Source organism: Oryzias latipes, chromosome 16 (genome assembly GCF_053564925.1).
Source record: "Oryzias latipes strain Hd-rR chromosome 16, Olatipes_Hd-rR_3.1".
Classification (NCBI taxonomy): domain Eukaryota; kingdom Metazoa; phylum Chordata; class Actinopteri; order Beloniformes; family Adrianichthyidae; genus Oryzias; species Oryzias latipes.
Window position 1 is genome coordinate 15,554,151 of NC_136252.1, and position 17,095 is coordinate 15,571,245.

The 17,095-nt window shown below is 40.0% G+C and overlaps 1 protein-coding gene across 2 annotated transcripts in view; it reads left to right on the plus strand.

Moving 5' to 3' along the window:
- The window catches only part of adcy2a (adenylate cyclase 2a), a 75,382-nt gene that overhangs the window by 13,877 nt on the left and 44,410 nt on the right, over window positions 1–17,095 (plus strand). The window contains exon 3 of one of the 2 annotated variants that reach the window (XM_023964242.2): window positions 2,341–2,502. The exons of the other annotated variant lie outside the window; for it this stretch is intronic. Within the exon in view, the coding sequence (XP_023820010.1) occupies window positions 2,341–2,502 (162 nt within the window). The remainder of the gene's footprint in view (window positions 1–2,340; window positions 2,503–17,095) is intronic. 2 annotated transcript variants of the gene reach the window in all.

Genomic DNA, 17,095 nt, shown 5'->3' on the forward strand with positions numbered 1-17,095 from the left:
GGCAGCTCTTGTTTGTAAGAGTTTGCCATCACAAAAGAGGGGTTTGTGTCAAAACAGCAGTAAATACATATCAAATGCTGCCTGCTGTTCAGCCTTTTGGTCTTCTTGGGGGTTTCAAAATTTATGTTGTTAAAAGCTGTCTCTGGCTTGACGGTAAGAGCTACAAGACAGCATCTAAATAATACCAGGCACCATATTCTGAGCATACTTCATATACATTTCACCAGAATGATGTGTACTGTATATTTCGGGCAATTAATCGCGTTAGAGTATAAGTTGCAGATGCTAAAAAATGCATTATAAAGAAGAAAAAAAATCCTATATTTGTTGTGAAGTCGTATTTCGAGAGCAATTTATTTAACCAAAATGGGACCAAAACAGAAATCATAATAAAAATCATAACAATAGAACTAATAACAATAATTGATGCTTCCGTAAACTCAATTATTCAGAAACTATCCCATAAAGAACGTGCTAGCAAATCAACTAAAATCCCTTTTAAATCATTAAATCCATTCATTTCTTCCTTGTCTGTGTCACTTTCAAAAAACTTTGCCAAGGGTGGCGCTTCTTCTTCTGTGTTGCTGTCATTAGGAAATAGTGATACACAAACAGTGCCCTCTAGTGGTTGATAGTGGAGAAAAAAACAAACGCATGAGCCTATTAATGTAAGAAATAATCATATTTAAGTTGCACCTAAGCATTGCACTCCTGGCAAAACCATACAATAATAAAGTGACTTAAACTATGAAAAAAAAATATTATTCAGGCCCTGTTCAGAAGGAAATCTTCCATTTTTTCAACAGGTTTAGACAACAAGATGTAAGCTACTGAACCCTTATCAGGCTTTGTGTATGGTCTCAGTTGTTTACTTGCTTACTTGCAATTTATAATGTCATCATGAAGATGCCCTTAAGTGGAAAAAATGTAAAATTATCATCATTTTCTTACCTACTCAGATATTTCCATGTTTAGAAGTGACATTCTATTCTAAGAAAAACATATGCACGTATTCATGATCATTGTTAGGTACCCATCTGGGAAGCCAGTGGGTCCTATTTTAGGATTGTCACATAAATATGAATGTCTTTTTAATTTTAGATGACTACACATATCATTTCTCTGTGTGCTGCCATTTGCATTCCCAGACACACTTGCCGCTCTGACAAATTGGAAGTGTAGGTTAGTCACTGAAGCCTTAAACAGAGGGGAGACTGTTTCAGATGCTTTCAGGCCACCCCTCTTCACCACATTCCAGGTTTCCCGAGGACCCTGGCACCTGGAAGCAGAACATGAGAACACTGACTTCTTTCTGTCCATGCATGAAGGGGGTAGATTTAACAAAATAGAAAGCCTTTCATTAAAGAAAAAAAGCTGTTTATTAAAAAGGTTGTTTGGCTACATGCCGATAAAATGGGATAAGGCAGTGAGCCCTTGTTCTTTATAACGAAATTGTTTGTTTTTAATTTCTGGAAGAACATTTTATTACTAAAGTATTATTTGCACTATTGTTGCTAGGTGATTAAAGGCCATGTTGCACAGCCACTATGTACATTTTGTGCATTTTCCACGTATGAAATACGTTTTACGTGATACAGGCTTGTAATACGTAAGTGTTTCTTGCGTTTGTCATTCGTCAATGTGCGCAGGTGTCCGTTGAGGGTTTCAGCTGACTGGTTGGTTCAGAATTACACAACGTTTAAGTGCAATCATTAGATAAATCTTACCCAATTGGGTGTGATTTTTTTCGAGAGGCATAAGTAAATTTGTGACTTTCCATGACTGTTCCGCGTTTCTAACAGACTTTTCACGCATGTACCACAGATGTCTAACTTTTATATCACATATACGGCACACAAATCACGTTCGAATGACATAATTCACGCACGAATTACGAATGAATTTCATATAAACAGCACATTAAGGACGCACAGTTCATGTTCTATGTTGATTTATGTGTTCTTTGCGTGGATTATTCGTGCTTCTTCTGTTTAACGTGGTCCATTTATGAGACATCTAGGAAAATTTCATGTAAAAACCACAACTTTTCTCACTTTTTCCCTGCAATATGCACAAAATGTACATAGTGGCTGTGTGACATAGTCTTAAGAACAAAATCTAAGGAGTAAAGCTTTATTATTTGACAATTTTTTAACATCATACATTGTAAAAAAAAAAAAAAAAAAAAAAAACAGATCTCGGGTTAAAGGATTTATTGGAGATAGCCCTTAGAGAAAAAAATTGTTTTGTTTTTTATAACTAAAAAAAAAAGTTGCAAGACTTTAAAAATGTAAGCGTAGGAAAGCATGCAATTTTAAGCTGCTGTATCTTTCTCCACAGGTGTCGTTTTTCCTATTCATCGTGTTTGTTGTTTACACCATGCTGCCCTTCTCGATGCGGGAAGCCATCGTTGCCAGTGTTCTGACCTCCGCCTCTCACACCGTTGTGCTGAGTGTTCACCTGTCCATGGTTTCGGATCAAATGGAGCCTGTGGTGTGGCAGGTAAAAGGATCTGACTTATATTGGCTTAATAGCAATAAGTTCATTAATATCCAAAAGACCAACTAAATTCTGAATAATCATGCAATAACTCAACTAATACTTTGCGTTTTCTCACGTCAAGATAAGCATGAATGAAAAAGTAGTAGACTATAACTTAGCTTTACGTTAAGAAATTCCAACCACAGCATTTCTAGCTGTGTTTCCATTACACATAAGTACAAAACTTTAGCGAAATCTACAAATGTCGAAAAAACACAATTTCACAAGTGCTTTGTTTCTATTAAATCATGGTTATGTGAATAAACACAAACTAACTCGTCCTTTAAGTCTTTCAGAAATATGACGATGGATGTGAACAATACTTTAATTCACAGCAGGCGCCTTGAAATTTCTGTTCCGGCACCAGCGCTCATCATCACTTATTAAAGGAGACGTCGACGTCTTATTTAGGCCATGCAGCATCATGGAGCACCAATTTCATTGTCAATGGAAACGCAGCTTCTGATGATCACAAATGATCATAAATGAAACTCCATTTTGGCTTCTTTATTGTGCGGATGCAATAAAATTCATTTTTTAGTTTACCGTTTTCATAAATGCACAGGCTTTGACATAAAATGCAAAAACTTTTCAACTGAAATACATAAATCTTACCCTCTAACCTTTAATAACATTAAATCTCCTCAAGAGTGTTGCTTTCACAGACAGTACCTTCTGTGCATTGCTTGCTCTTAAATATTCAAGAAACCACATTTGAGCCTGGAGTTTGAGGTTGGAGTACTCAGAAAAAAAAAATGGAAATATGCATGAAAGCTCTTGCGTGCAACTGCTTTTTCTGTCTCAAAAAATGGAAAAAAGGACATACTGGATGTGCATGTAGATTAATATGAATCAAAAACTGTAGGATTGAGACTTTTTTCTCCGTTAAATTTTGTAGTCGTGCTGACTTTGTGCAGCACAGCTTCTAAGTGGACAGTCATGGAATAAAAAACTCCAGTCTATACTTTGAATGACTGCTAAAACCTTGTGAAAAAATGATTTATGCACCTGGAGAAATTTAGTTTTACACTTTTATTCAAATTAGGGGTAGCTATCTTGCTGTGAAATCCTGTTTTTGCATAGAAATGTTTTACATTTGGTTCTGTAAAGATGTTTCTTTTTTCTCCACACCTGAGTGATTGTCTATAAACAATGTTCACAGGGGATTCAGCAATTTGATGTTGCAAATCAATTCTCAAAATACACCTGCTAAATTTCTTATGAGTGCAAGGACAGCATTTACCAAACTATGAAATAAGGGTACTTATTGTACATTTTTGTGTGTTTGTGTGTAATTTATTTTAAACAATCATGTAGTTTGCATTTGCAGGTACAGGTGAATGACAAAAGCGGAAACCAAAAGCTTTTAACAATATACATTCTATTTCAGTCATACTGTGTTTTAGGTTTTTTTATGAGTAAACAATTATTTGTTGAGCAATATGCCTCAGCAGTGACACCCCAAACATGATAGAACAGTTTTTTATTGCACTAAATATTTAAATTAAAATTATCTAGTTTATTTATTTATTTTCTTTTGTCAGTTTTGCTATGAAACATACTTCATGCATTTATAACTTGTATGGAGAAGATGCAACAGACATAGCAAACTTTTCTATAGATCAATACTTCAATATATAGGAAATGCAATGCATACCTGATGCATGGTTGTGATTTTATTCAAATCTACACCCATACTAAGATTAACACAAACTGGTATCGCTGGGTAGCCGATATCGCTGCAAATGGGGCGCAGACGTCTATTCGACTCAAAGCATGCGGCGACCAGAGTCAGTCGCGACGCACCGCCGCGGGACAACATGTGAATTCCACCCAGGATCTGTCAGAATGTCTCATGTACTTACACCACACTGGGCAGGCAGTTTTCAGTACACCACATGTCCCTGTCCGACTGCCGGATGGGGATTCGGTGCTACCGAAAAAATCCTGGTTAGTTTCTTTTCCTCCGCTTAAATTTTCCACTTAGTAATATGCTTAAATTCAGCAGGTCGACTGGTCTAATCTGAGGTCCAACACACATATAAGTGCTAAAGTCATCCTCCAAAAACCATAAAAAGATCAGTGGTGCTGCCAGAAAATGTGGAAATAGTGTGAAGTCTCACGCTACTATTGACTTTGAATAGAATACAAGATCAGCCTAAACATTCACTATTGAGAGTAAACTGCCTCAGACCTTCCTAAAATATTTTCTATACGTTCTCCTAACTGACAGTGATAATTTACTTTGTGAAAAGTCACATCCTTGTATTTCCAGCTCTTTTTGTGCAATTGTAGCACAGCAGTAAACAGGCACTTGGTCCCAATCCAATATGGCGTCCAACTTTGTGTACGCAACAAGTTAGCGTAGCACCTGTAGCCTATAAAACTCATTGGTGCCGCCCATTTCATGACATCAACCTACAGCCTGCCTTGACAGTGTGTCTGCGTTTTGCCCACAAAAACATACATCCCAACTTTTGCAAAGATGGATGTGCATATAAAATGAAAGCGTTTACCCAATTACCGTTAGCTCTGCTGAAAAAGTGGGTGTGTGTGTTGGCCTGGGGGCGGTGCTGGCAGCGCAGACTCTTCCTGGAAGGGGCGGTTCCTGACTTATCTACATCACAATGTGAGAACCCAATCGCTTGTTGTGGATTGGGAATGAAATACTGCTTTGGAGGTGTTTTTTTTTTTTTTTGAATCAACATAAGGCACTTGAAAACTAAAACAAAAATATTTTACATGATGTAAACTCATTTAATAGATTTGGACAAGAAGTTGTGCAACTTTATAGTGTGAAGAACATGAATCTTGCAACTGTTCAATCCTCAATTCTAAAATGGGGGAAAGAGAGGTCCCCTGATTGTGTCAACCCCCCCTGATCCTGAATTGCTTAGCTTAGCAGTGACGACAGAAAGATGTCACAGAAATCAGTTTCATCATCAAATCAAATCAACCTTTATTTATAGAGCACTTTTAAAACACATGTCACTGAAAGTGTCAAATTTAAAAACAAAATGACACGGCAAACAATGCCGACCCCCCCCCCCCCCCCCCCCCCACACACACACACAAATACACACAATGTTAAAAAGAGTGATAAAATGATGGAATGTAGAGACCTGGGTTTGTACTGAAGTGGGAAAACGATATTTTGGGGACACTTCCACATCAGTGCCCCCCACCCAAGTTCACGGAGTACACTACCACAGGACCCCCCAGATCTGATCAAAAGAGTCAAACCCGGGAGATCCAATCCCAGTTCACTGAGAAGGGTCAGTCACCAATGTGGAGGATCCCTCTGAGGAAAACACTGGAGTTACAACGAAAATGTAAAAGGAATAAAATTAACATTATAATTATTTATTACAAACAAGAACAAAAAACAAATAATTACATAAATAAACCTTTATAGACATATAAAATGGTAAGTGTGACTAAAAAAATAAATAAATAAGTAAGTACAAATAAATAAATTAATAAATAAATAAATAAAATGTACACACATACACATACATCAAACTAGTAAAAAGAGAACATAAATATTTAAAATATCAAATAAATTCCTAAAATTCAACTAAAAGCTAAATTAAAAAAGTAGGTCTTAAGCCTTCCTTTAAAAACATGAATAGTCTCTGCGGCCCTGAGGCTCTCTGGGAGGCTGTTCCACAGGCGAGATCCATAACAACTGAATGAGGCCTCACCGTGTGTTTTAGTTCTAACTTGTGGGATAACCAAAAGGCCTGTATCAGAGGACCTTGGGGTTCCTGAGGGCTCATACTTTGAAATCATATCAGACAAATATGATGGCCAGAGACCATAAAAACAGTTATAAACCATTAAAAAAAACTTTAAAATCAATCCTGAGCACACAGGGAGTCAATGCAGCGATTTTAAAATTGGTGTAATGTGTTCCCGCCCCCTGGTCCTCGTCAGTACGCGTGCTGCTGAATTTTGCAGCAGTTGGAGGTTCGATATCCACACTTCCTAATGCCACACTTGCCTTTCGTGTGCTTTGGCCTCCACAACTAAGAGAAAAGGCCTCCGTTCACAGTGAACTGCAGGTTTACAGCATACATTAATGAAGTAAATTGGTTCGGATTGCTGTAGATTGGTACCTAAATTTAGTGTAGGAGGATCAATACAGTTTACCAAACCGCGTGAACGCTGGAGCAGCATTGGTCAGTCAGGGGAACATTTAATCAAATGAGCTCAATGCAGTCAGTTAGTCACTGGCTATTCTGATGCAGTAATGGGGCAACCTTCAGATCCATGTGTATACAGCTCCCAGAGGTTTACTCAAAAGGACAAGAGGCTGACATGGCTTCTGAGCACCAAAAAGGCCTGTAGGAAGCAGTGTAGTCTTAGCATTTTATCAATTACATCTAACTGCTGTTAGAGACCATGTCAGATGCAGTCAGAAAAAAGCATCTGCACACTCAGAACTCATCACATAACAGACTTTAGAACATTTTAAAATAGTTTAACAAAACTGAACAAAAAGAGAAGATGCATGAGGATATAGCAAATTAAAGTCCCAGTCAGATAATCTTTTGTGCTATTTTAAAAGAGTGTTTTTTTTAAAATTACGATTATACTGAATCAATACACCTGTTGTTTTCTAGAACATAGATTGTACAGAGTAACATTAGTTCAAAAAGTAGCAAACACAATATCTTTCCAACTGCATTTTTTCGTCTGACCCTGATACACAACGACTTGAATAAAGAAATAGTCAGAAATGCATATGTCCTCCATCATTAAAAAATGACACAAGAACTTGTTAGAAACATACAAAACAGTTTTTTATGGGAGTTTTATCTAAACAATAACAGTGCAAAAGATTAAAAAGAAAAACATCATACTTCAGGCAAAACTTTCTGAAACCCAGAGGAAAACAAGAATGTCTTCTGAACCTTCTATAGTGACTTTTACTCCATTTAATAATGTCCAAACATATTAGAATTTTAACAACTTTTTAAAAACCTAAAGTTAATGGGACTCCTCTAGAAACATAAACAAAAAATCTGAAGCTCCACTAATTTTCATTGACTTTCAAAAGGTTTTAGTAAAAATTCCCCATATTTAAAATCCCTAATGACTTACTGGAAAAAGAAAGAAATCCCTAATACAAACACATCTGACACAGCAGTCATGTTAGTAATTATAAAAACAAAGATCCAACTCATCCTTCTAGCTGCTGGCCTCTATCATTAACAAGTACTAATTTAAGATAATCACTAAAGCCTTAGCCACTGGAATTAAGACACTCACTCCCCAATTGTTAGACTTAAGATTAATGAAAAATAGAAATGCCTTTAATAGCAGTTGCAGATTATTTAACCTAATTACAACAGAGCAACTCTTAATTTATCTTAGGGTGTATTCAGGCTGGAAAAATCTGTTGGTCCAATCCGCATAATTTGGTCCGGATCAAGCTCTAAACCTTGTGTTTGGTCTGTATTTAGATTGGTGTCGAGCGGACTTCCCTGGTCCGGACTAAAGCGTGTAAACAAAACCATGTGACTAACGATCTCTTCACTCACTGGTCAGGAATTATGAGGGCGGGGTAAAGCAACTAGAGGCAAAATGATGGAAATCCTGTGCATTTAGTTCAATGAAAATTTATATTTCAATCACAAATTTTGAACGACTATATCATTGTCAGGTAGAATACCTTTTACTCGCTTTTTTGGTCTGGTGGAGACATGCTGCAGGGCGGTTACTGACAAGAAGAGGACAAAGAAGATTTAGATTGTCGGGAAAACAGTGTGAGAAGCAATTTTTATCACATTAGAAATTGTTTTAATGAGCCTGCATTTTTCCGATCACATTTCAATGAATTGCTGTATCTCATTGTTGTGGTGTTGTGGCATTGCTTTGAGAGAATTCTGTTAAGGAACTGCAAGGTAGCTTTTAGGATGACGTCACAGCAGCGTGTGCCGTGTAAGGAGACACAGAAAAGCATGTAAGAAGCGTTTTCAGCTATGTTAAAATAAACCTTCTAGTTGGAGTTGGACACCTTTTCCTGTTTGATTATATGACAATCATTGCTTTATATTTGTCTGCGGCTCATCAGTTGCCACATTCCTGTTCTGTTTACGTCGGCTACGGTGGCTGCTTTGGTTCACTTGTTCCGCTCCCGGAAAGGTATTCAGGCTGAGGAATCTCAGAGCGACCCGAATCTCAGTCTGATTGGAAACGAACTGAGACCACATCCAAAGATGGGTCAGAGTGCGGTCTCTGGTCCCGAACCAGGGTCCGCTTGGGTGTATTCAGACTGAAAATTTGTTCTGGTTTATCGGTAGAAAAAACTCTGGTTCACTTAAAGCGAACCAAAAGTGTCCAGTCTGAATATACCCTTTGTGTCACTGCATGAGGGGGGAAAAAAAGTATTTTGCCAAAGGAAAATGGCTTTTTAAGTCATACACAGAGAATCACATGGAGAATCATTTATTCATTGGATCAGCAGCCAGAGTTGCTGTAACCACAAATGGGATTATGTCACAAAGCTTTACTCTCCAATGTCGGGGGGGCAGACAAGGATGTCCACTCCCTCCATCGTTCATGGCTTCAGCAAATCAACAGAGACCAAAGACGAAAGGGATAAGAGACACATTGTGGGCATAAAATTCCTTTTCATGCTGAGGATTTTCTGCTCTACTTGCAGACTCTTTCTTAAAAGAAACTTTTGACCCAATTAATTCTTTTCCCCCCAAATCTCTAATTGGACTATTAATTGGAACAAATGAACTCTTCTTGCCACTTTTTGAACATCCTTGATCAAGACTGCATGCATTCACATATTTTTGGAGCTGTGCAAACTTTTCAACTTTTGTTATAATTAAAAAAAAAATCAACAAAATGACCCCAAACAGTTGACAATTCTTCCAATCATATGTTGTCTGAGTGGAGACGGTAAAAGGTAAAAGTCTGCCACAACTTTTTCTCACCCGCACCAGATCAATTCTTCAAATCGCTACCTGGAATAACAAATGGCTTTTATTGGAAAAACAGACAGAAGTGGAGAATATAGATTAGAATTGCTTTTGTGATCATGTTGTTTTGGACAAAAACACTGCAAATATGTTGCAAAATGTGATTGAGCAGCTCAAACAACTGTAAATAATGTTTGGTGGTCTATTGATTTATCTAATGAATTGAATCTTAATCTGTTTTTTTCAGAAAGTATATCATGCAAAGTCGGGGTGTAACGTTTTATTTTAACAACTATTTGATTACGTCTTTGGACAAAAATTCCAGCAGAGTTACATAGAGATAAATACCTGGGTACTGAACAGTGCAGGTGATGTTTTCCAGATTCCTCGTATTTCCTACAAGATAATCAAGTGTAAATTAAATATGTGTACAAACAATCAAGTAAACAAGATTGAATGGGAAATCTATTCATATTTTAGTTTCATAAAGTTCAACCCACTGTTGTTTTTGCACATCAAAACAATCCAAATGGAATATTTTTAGAACATTCTACCACACTGTTTGGTCACACGTCTTTGCTTAATTCAAAGTGTTTCCACACATTGGACTGGTATGATGGACTGATCATTTTTTGCTGACATCACATGTTTGTTATCCACTGTGATGGTTGTTTTTACGCTGTAGTAAGATAAATCCACCAATCCACAATAAAATAATAAATCTTCAATCCCAATGGTATTTTCCAGTATCCATTATTATCGATTCATTTCAACAACTTGCCTCAGACAGATCGATCTATAGGAATATGAAACAAGTCATCAATTAAATTGATCAATTAAAAAAACCCTAAATACTAATATTGCAGCAGATTAATAGTTGTTTTGGTGAAACAAACTTCAGTTTGTGTTTATACATCAGCAACTCTGTTTCATTTGAGTGACGTCCTTTAAAGGATTCTTAAATTGCTTTTGACGACAGTTATCATGAAGTCTGTAATATACCTGCCAGGGGAGAGTAAATCTCCCAGAATAGGGGGGAAAAATGCATTATTAATAAAGTTACTTTGAGACTACAAAATAATTTATTTAACAGTTTTTAATAGAAAACTGACGGCTGAAGGAGAAAACCCTGAAGAAAAATATATTTTCCAAAATGGAAATATGTAAAATCAGCCGTGCAGTAAGTTCATTTTATATACATGTATATGGGTGCAAGACTTTTATGTAATTATGTAGAGACATGCATACAGCTTCAGATGCTCCTAACTATGTGAGGGTTTGCTGTTTAACTGTTGGTCTGGCGTTTTTGTTTTCATGTTTTGAGACAGCAGATAGAGAAAGACCCAGTCGCTAGTCTGGCACATTGACATTTATAGAGTATCATGACATTTCAAGTGTACGTGCAAATGCAAATAGGTATATTTTTTTAATATTTGTACCGAACAACCAGTAAAATGATGACATTCAGGTCTCTGTTAATTGATTATTGAAATTTCTCTCTTTTTCATGTCCCTTTGGAATAAGATAATAGATTTGATTATGAGGGGTTGACTCAATGAACATGCAAATGCCAGCTATTAAAAGTCTATTCTCCCATAAATTGTTGCAGTGAACACACAGATTGCCTGAGTAATATTATTTGAGAAGCAATCACGCTGACATTTCCATTTTGTCCATTATATTTTACAGGGATTTTCATTTGATTCTTAATGAACTGTATAATGTATTGAAGAGCTAAAAGCACTTGGATTTCATTTTTTTTATCTGATATGTTCATGCAACAGGGATTCAACATGCTGTGCAGTTTAAATAATGTATACACTACAATACCTAGCTAAATTATTTTAAGTTGCTGGTTATTCAGAAATTATCTTTTTATTTAACCTTCATTCGAAAATTATTTCGGACAAAAAGAATTCTCATCTATTATTTTAGAGAGTTGTTTATCACAAACACATTAAAGTCCCACTCCGCTCATCTCTGATCTATTGTAAAAGCGTTCCCACTGGTCGCTTAAGTATGAATAAAAAAAAACTGCCGTTTTCTAGAACAGTTTCTGCAGAGCGGCAGGAATTCCTTAATAATTTGCCTCTGAGATGTGGGCGTAATGTTTGGCACAGAGTTAGCTTGCGGTGATTACCCATCATCCCTTTGTTTACAATCTCTCCAGCAAGCATACAGTACAGCCCCGCACAACTCCAAGCCAACAGAAGCGATGCAACAAAAATGGCGTACAGTTTTGAGCCAGATGCCAGCTCACATGAAGAAAACAAAGACGTACATAAATATATTATTCCACAGGTGGATGAATCAGAACTCCTTTTATTCGTATACTCCTTATTCACAACAACTTGAATAAATAAAAACACTCTTGAATGCTATTTTTTAGCTTTATGTCTCAATCATCAGAACATTTTTATTGGAGTGGGTCTTTAAACATCACATAAATTTAGGAGTCCGAAAAATATCTGAGACGATCGGATTAGGTGTTGAATTTTTGTTTTTCCAAAAAAAAAAAAAAGACCCAAAATGTTTATCAACAAACAGTATGGAAAAAAAATGTTTTATTTCACTCAAAATAGCATTTCTTCAGGCAAACTCACTAAAAATATTGCAATAAACATACTGGTTAAGCTTAGTTTTTTTTTATTTCCTTATCGCAACCTCTACTTTCAGACCAAAAATAGCATTCTTTTACATCCTGGACTGCTGTCAAGCACAGAAATGATCTGTAATTTATGTGAGCTTTTCAGGCTTTTTATGGCATAGTTTGACTAATTGCAAACAGCTGCAGAATTCCACGTTTTTATGTCCATCTGTGATCACAGAGAGATGTTTTCAGTGGTTTCAGATCAAACCACTGGTTAGTTGTGTTTTAGGTTGTGAGACGTGTCATCTCTCATGTTTAATCCACTACAATACCATGTGTTGCATCAGTCATGGTCAGTCATGCATCAGTTGCTACAGCTGCATCCACCCACTTTTATTTTAACAATGCACACATTTTAGGTTGAAAAAAATCAAAATGACACTAAGGAAAGTCCTCTGTCATGATTAGAAAATAAAGGCAGTATAAATTGAAAAAGAAATCCTTAACACCACCTTAACACCAGACTATAACTACTTTTTTCTTTTTTTGTTTAAAATAAGGGCTGCAATGGTTAGCGCTCTTGCCTCACAGCAAGAATGCCCCTGGTTCAAGTCCCGGCTGGGGGACATGAAAACAGAACAACAATGGGGGGACCTTTCTGTGTGGAGTTTGCATGTTCTCCCCGACCCCCGTGCATGCGTAGGTTTTCTCCGGGGACCTGGCTTCCTCCCACTGTCCAAAAACCTGCTTCATAGGTTAATTGGTCACTCCAAATTGTCCATAGGTGTGAATGTGAGTGTGCATGGGTGTGTGATATGTGTGACCCTGCGACAGACTGGCAAACAGTCCAGAGTGTCCCCTGCCTTCCCCCGTAAGTGGCCGGGATAGACTCCGGCAACCCCATGACCCCGAAAGGGACAAACGGATTAGAAGATGAATGAATGAATGTTTAAAATAAGACTTTTTAGGAATGAATGGAAAATTTCTCCTTTCTGGTGTATTGAGGAATTGCAACTAATTGATTTTCTAATTATGTTTGATTTGTTTATTTTGTTTTGTCTTCTTTAGTTTTCAAGTGTTTTGATTGTTTGGAATAAACCAACTCCAATTTCAAAGTTGGCTAATTTCGAGTCTGTGCTGAAACAATTAGTGAGGTTTGGTTTAAAACTGTGCAGTTGGCTGGCTTCATTTAAAACTTGACTTTCTTCTTTTCTGAGCTCGAACTAGTTCTCGTTTATCTCAAATATGGTTTTTCATTGATCGTGTATGGGCTGAGTGAATAATAGACAACTTTTAGCTGGATTTGACTTTCCCCAGTACGGCTCATTACAGTGCCCCAGAGCAAGATGGAAAAGGAGAAATTGGCTCACTGGTGTCAGATTATAGAAACAACATATTTAAATTCAATTCAATTCAATTTTATTTGTATAGCCCAAAATCACAACAACAGTCGTCTCGATGGGCTTCGAAGTAAAACATGAACTCAAAAAGATCACGAATACAAAGAGTTCAATAGGAAAATACTAAAATGAACTAACAAACTGACTAAGCTATACTGGCATCCCTGCCCTTAGACCCCCCTTCGCGGTAAGGAAAAACTCCCCAAAAAAACGGATTCTGGAAAAAACAAAGAAACCTCAGGGGTGCCCACATGAAGGAGGGATCCTCCCCCAGGATGGACAGGCGATTTACCAGAACTCTTAGAGAAGAATTAACTTATCTAAATCTACAACTACATATATAAAAGTCCAGCAGACGAGCTTCATCCAGCCGTGGTTGTGGGGACAGTCAAAGGCGCGAGTCGAGCCGGAGACAGGAACCACAGCCAGGTGTAGGAGCAGGAGCAGAGACGAGGTACTCGGTCAGGTACAGAGCAGAGACGAGCCAGAGATGAGCCAGAGGCAGGATCCACAGCCAGGTGTAGGAGCAGGAGCAAAGGCGAGGTAGACGGTCAGGAACAGGAGCACGGATAGATAGATAGACAACTTTATTTATCCATTTGGGAGGTTCCCGCATGGAAATTGACATCTCCATCGCATACAGCACTGGTTGACATACATATAGTGAAGAGGAAAAAGCAGCACAGTGACTAGAAAAATTCCAAACAGTATATACAAAAAAAAGGTCATTCAGGCCCTTTCCCTTTCCTTTTCCGTCTTCCTCCCCCCTCCTAAGTGGAGGTTAAAGAGTTTGATGGCACGGGGGACAAAGGAGTTCCTCAGTCTATTAGTCCTGCACCTTGGGAGGAGCAGCCTCTTGCTGAAGGTGCTTCTCTGGCTACTGATGGTCGTGTGCAGAGGGTGGGTGGTATTGTCCAGGATACCTGTCAGTTTTTTCAGTGTCCTTCTCTCTGCCACAGTAGCCAGAGGGTCCAGCCTTGTGCCAACCACAGAGCCAGCCCGCCTGATCAGCTTCTCCAGCCTGGAGAAGTCTGTCTTTGGCTACGTTCACACTGCAGGGCTTAATGCTCAATTCGGATTTTTTTTAAAAATCCGAATTGTTTGCTAGACCGTTCACATTTCCAAGTAAATCCGAACTTTTGTGATCTCCAGTGTGACCGTGACACGACCCAAACGAGACCCGCATGCGCAGAAGCCAGAAGAATACTCAACGGTGAACGACGTCACTTGTTTGCGGAGCAGATGTCAACAACAGTGTTGTCAAAAGCGGAGCTCTTTTTGTAATATTAAATTTATTTTCACGAAGGAGCAGCACAATTACAATCTTTCATTTTAAGAAGGCATTGGAGTCGGGATCATCTGTACCCACTGTTGTGGAATGGAAATGTGTATGTGTTGGGCCCGCGCGCGCCCCGTGTGTGTGTGTGCAAGCGCGTGCCGCGATAGAGAATAGGGGGGGGGGGCAGTGTGGGCGTGCATTCATGTTGTGTGTTACGGAGGACGGTAATAAAAGAAGGTTTCCCCCAGAATAAATGCTATGGACTCTTTATTAACCCGTTCTGGAGAATCTAAGGATCAGAACAGGGAGGAGGAGGAGGAGGATCGCCTCGGCTCCCCCGCGCTTGAGCACGGTCGGAAGGGGAGAAAGAAAAAAAAAGTCATCGCGGGAAAGGTTCAACACCACGCTCTGCCATTTATCTGGAATCTTTTTCAAAAACCGCCCAGTTGCGATAAGAGCCCTGGAGTTTGGCCTGGAAAGAGCGATCAGCCCAAATATTAATCCAATCAGTGACCTCGCTTCCCTTCCACTGACTGATCTCAGCAGCATCGTCCACCATGGTTGATGTTTACGTTCTCGTTCCCGCCTACTTTAACGCAAAATGATGACGTTTGTTGCGTGTCGATGACGTACAGTTCGGAATCAAGTCGCCTGGCCGGTCAGACGGCGGTCGCAATTGAGAAGAACGGCTACAATTCGGAATCAGGACGGCAAATCCACGGGGCCTGGGTCGCAATTGAAAAGATCGGATCTGTGTCATTCAGACTGTCATGAAAAGATCGGAATTGGGCCGCTTAGGGACAAAAAATTCGGAATTGGGTCGTTTCAGCCTGCAGTGTGAACGTAGCCTTTGAGGTGCTCCCCCCCCCAGCACACCACAGCGTAGGTTATTACACTGGCGACCACAGACTGATAAAAGATCCCCAGGAGCTTCTTGCAGATGTTGAAGGATCTTAACCTCCTCAAGAAGTACATCCTGCTCTGGGCCTTCTTGTACAGCTGCCCCGTGTTGCTCGTCCAGTCCAGCTTGTTGTCCAGCCACAGCCCAAGATATTTATAGGTCTGCACGACCTCCACCTCCTCCACTCCTATCAGAACTGGTCTGGGGTTGGGTCTGTCCCTCCCAAAGTCGATGACCAGTTCCTTAGTCTTGGAGGTGTTGAGCTGTAAGTTGTTTTTGTGGCTCCAGACAACAAAATCATCCACCAGGCTCCTGTACTCCTCCTCCTCGTCGCCACTGATACACCCCACGATGCTTGTGTCATCTGTGAACTTCTGGATGAGACACGTGTCCGAGTTGTAGCAGAAGTCCGCAGTGTACAGGGTGAAGAGGAAAGGGGAAAGTACAGTCCCCTGTGGAGCTCCCACGTTGCTGACCACAGTGTCAGATGTGATGTCCTTCAGCCTGGCGTACTGTGGTCTGTCAGTGAGGTAGCTGGAAATCCAAGCAACCAGGCACGGGTCCACTCGCATACTGGAGAGTTTTTCCTGGAGTACAAGGGGCTGTATGGTGTTGAAGGCACTGGAAAAGTCCAGGAAAGTAATCCTCACAGTGCCTTTTCCCTTGTCCAGATGCGAGTGTGCTCTGTGTAGGAGGAAGAGGATGCCATCCTCTACTCCAACCTCTGCCCGGTAGACGAACTGTAGGGGGTCCTCAGCGTGCAGCACCTGGGGTCTGAGGAGCTTGAGGAAGAGCCGCTCCAACGTCTTCATCAGATGTGATGTGAGTGCCACTGGTCGGAAGTCATTCAGCTCGCTGTGCCGGTTCTTCTTGGGGACCGGAACGATGCATGAAGTCTTCCAGAGGGTGGGCACTCTCCCGAGTTGGAGGCTCAGGTTGAAGATGCGTTGTAACGGCTCCCCGAGTTCAGCGGCGCAGGTCTTCAGAAGCCGTGGGCACACCATATCGGGTCCTGCTGCCTTCCTGGGCCGGAGCTTCCTCAGCTCCCCCCTCACTTGGTCAGCCGTGAAACAGGGGAAGGGCTGTAAGGAGGGTAGATGGGTTGGGGGGCTGTTCAGCTCCCGTGGAGGAGGAGAAGGTGCAGGTTGGGGGGTGTAGTGCAGGAGAGGTGAGAGTGGGAGGGTGTGAAGAAGTGGTGGCTGCGGCAGCTGGTGGGGGGGAGAGGAGGGTGGGCTGCTGGTGACTGTGGTGACTGCTGGTGATGAAGATATGTCGGGGGGAGGGCAGGCTACAGTGACGGTGGGGAGTGGAGTGTTCTCACTGAACCTATTGAAAAACATGTTCAGGTCGTTGGCTCGCTCTACACTCCCCCCCTCTATGCTGGTCCTGGCTTTGTGTCCAGTGATGGTTCTGACACCTTCCCAGACGTCCCTCATGTTGTTCTCC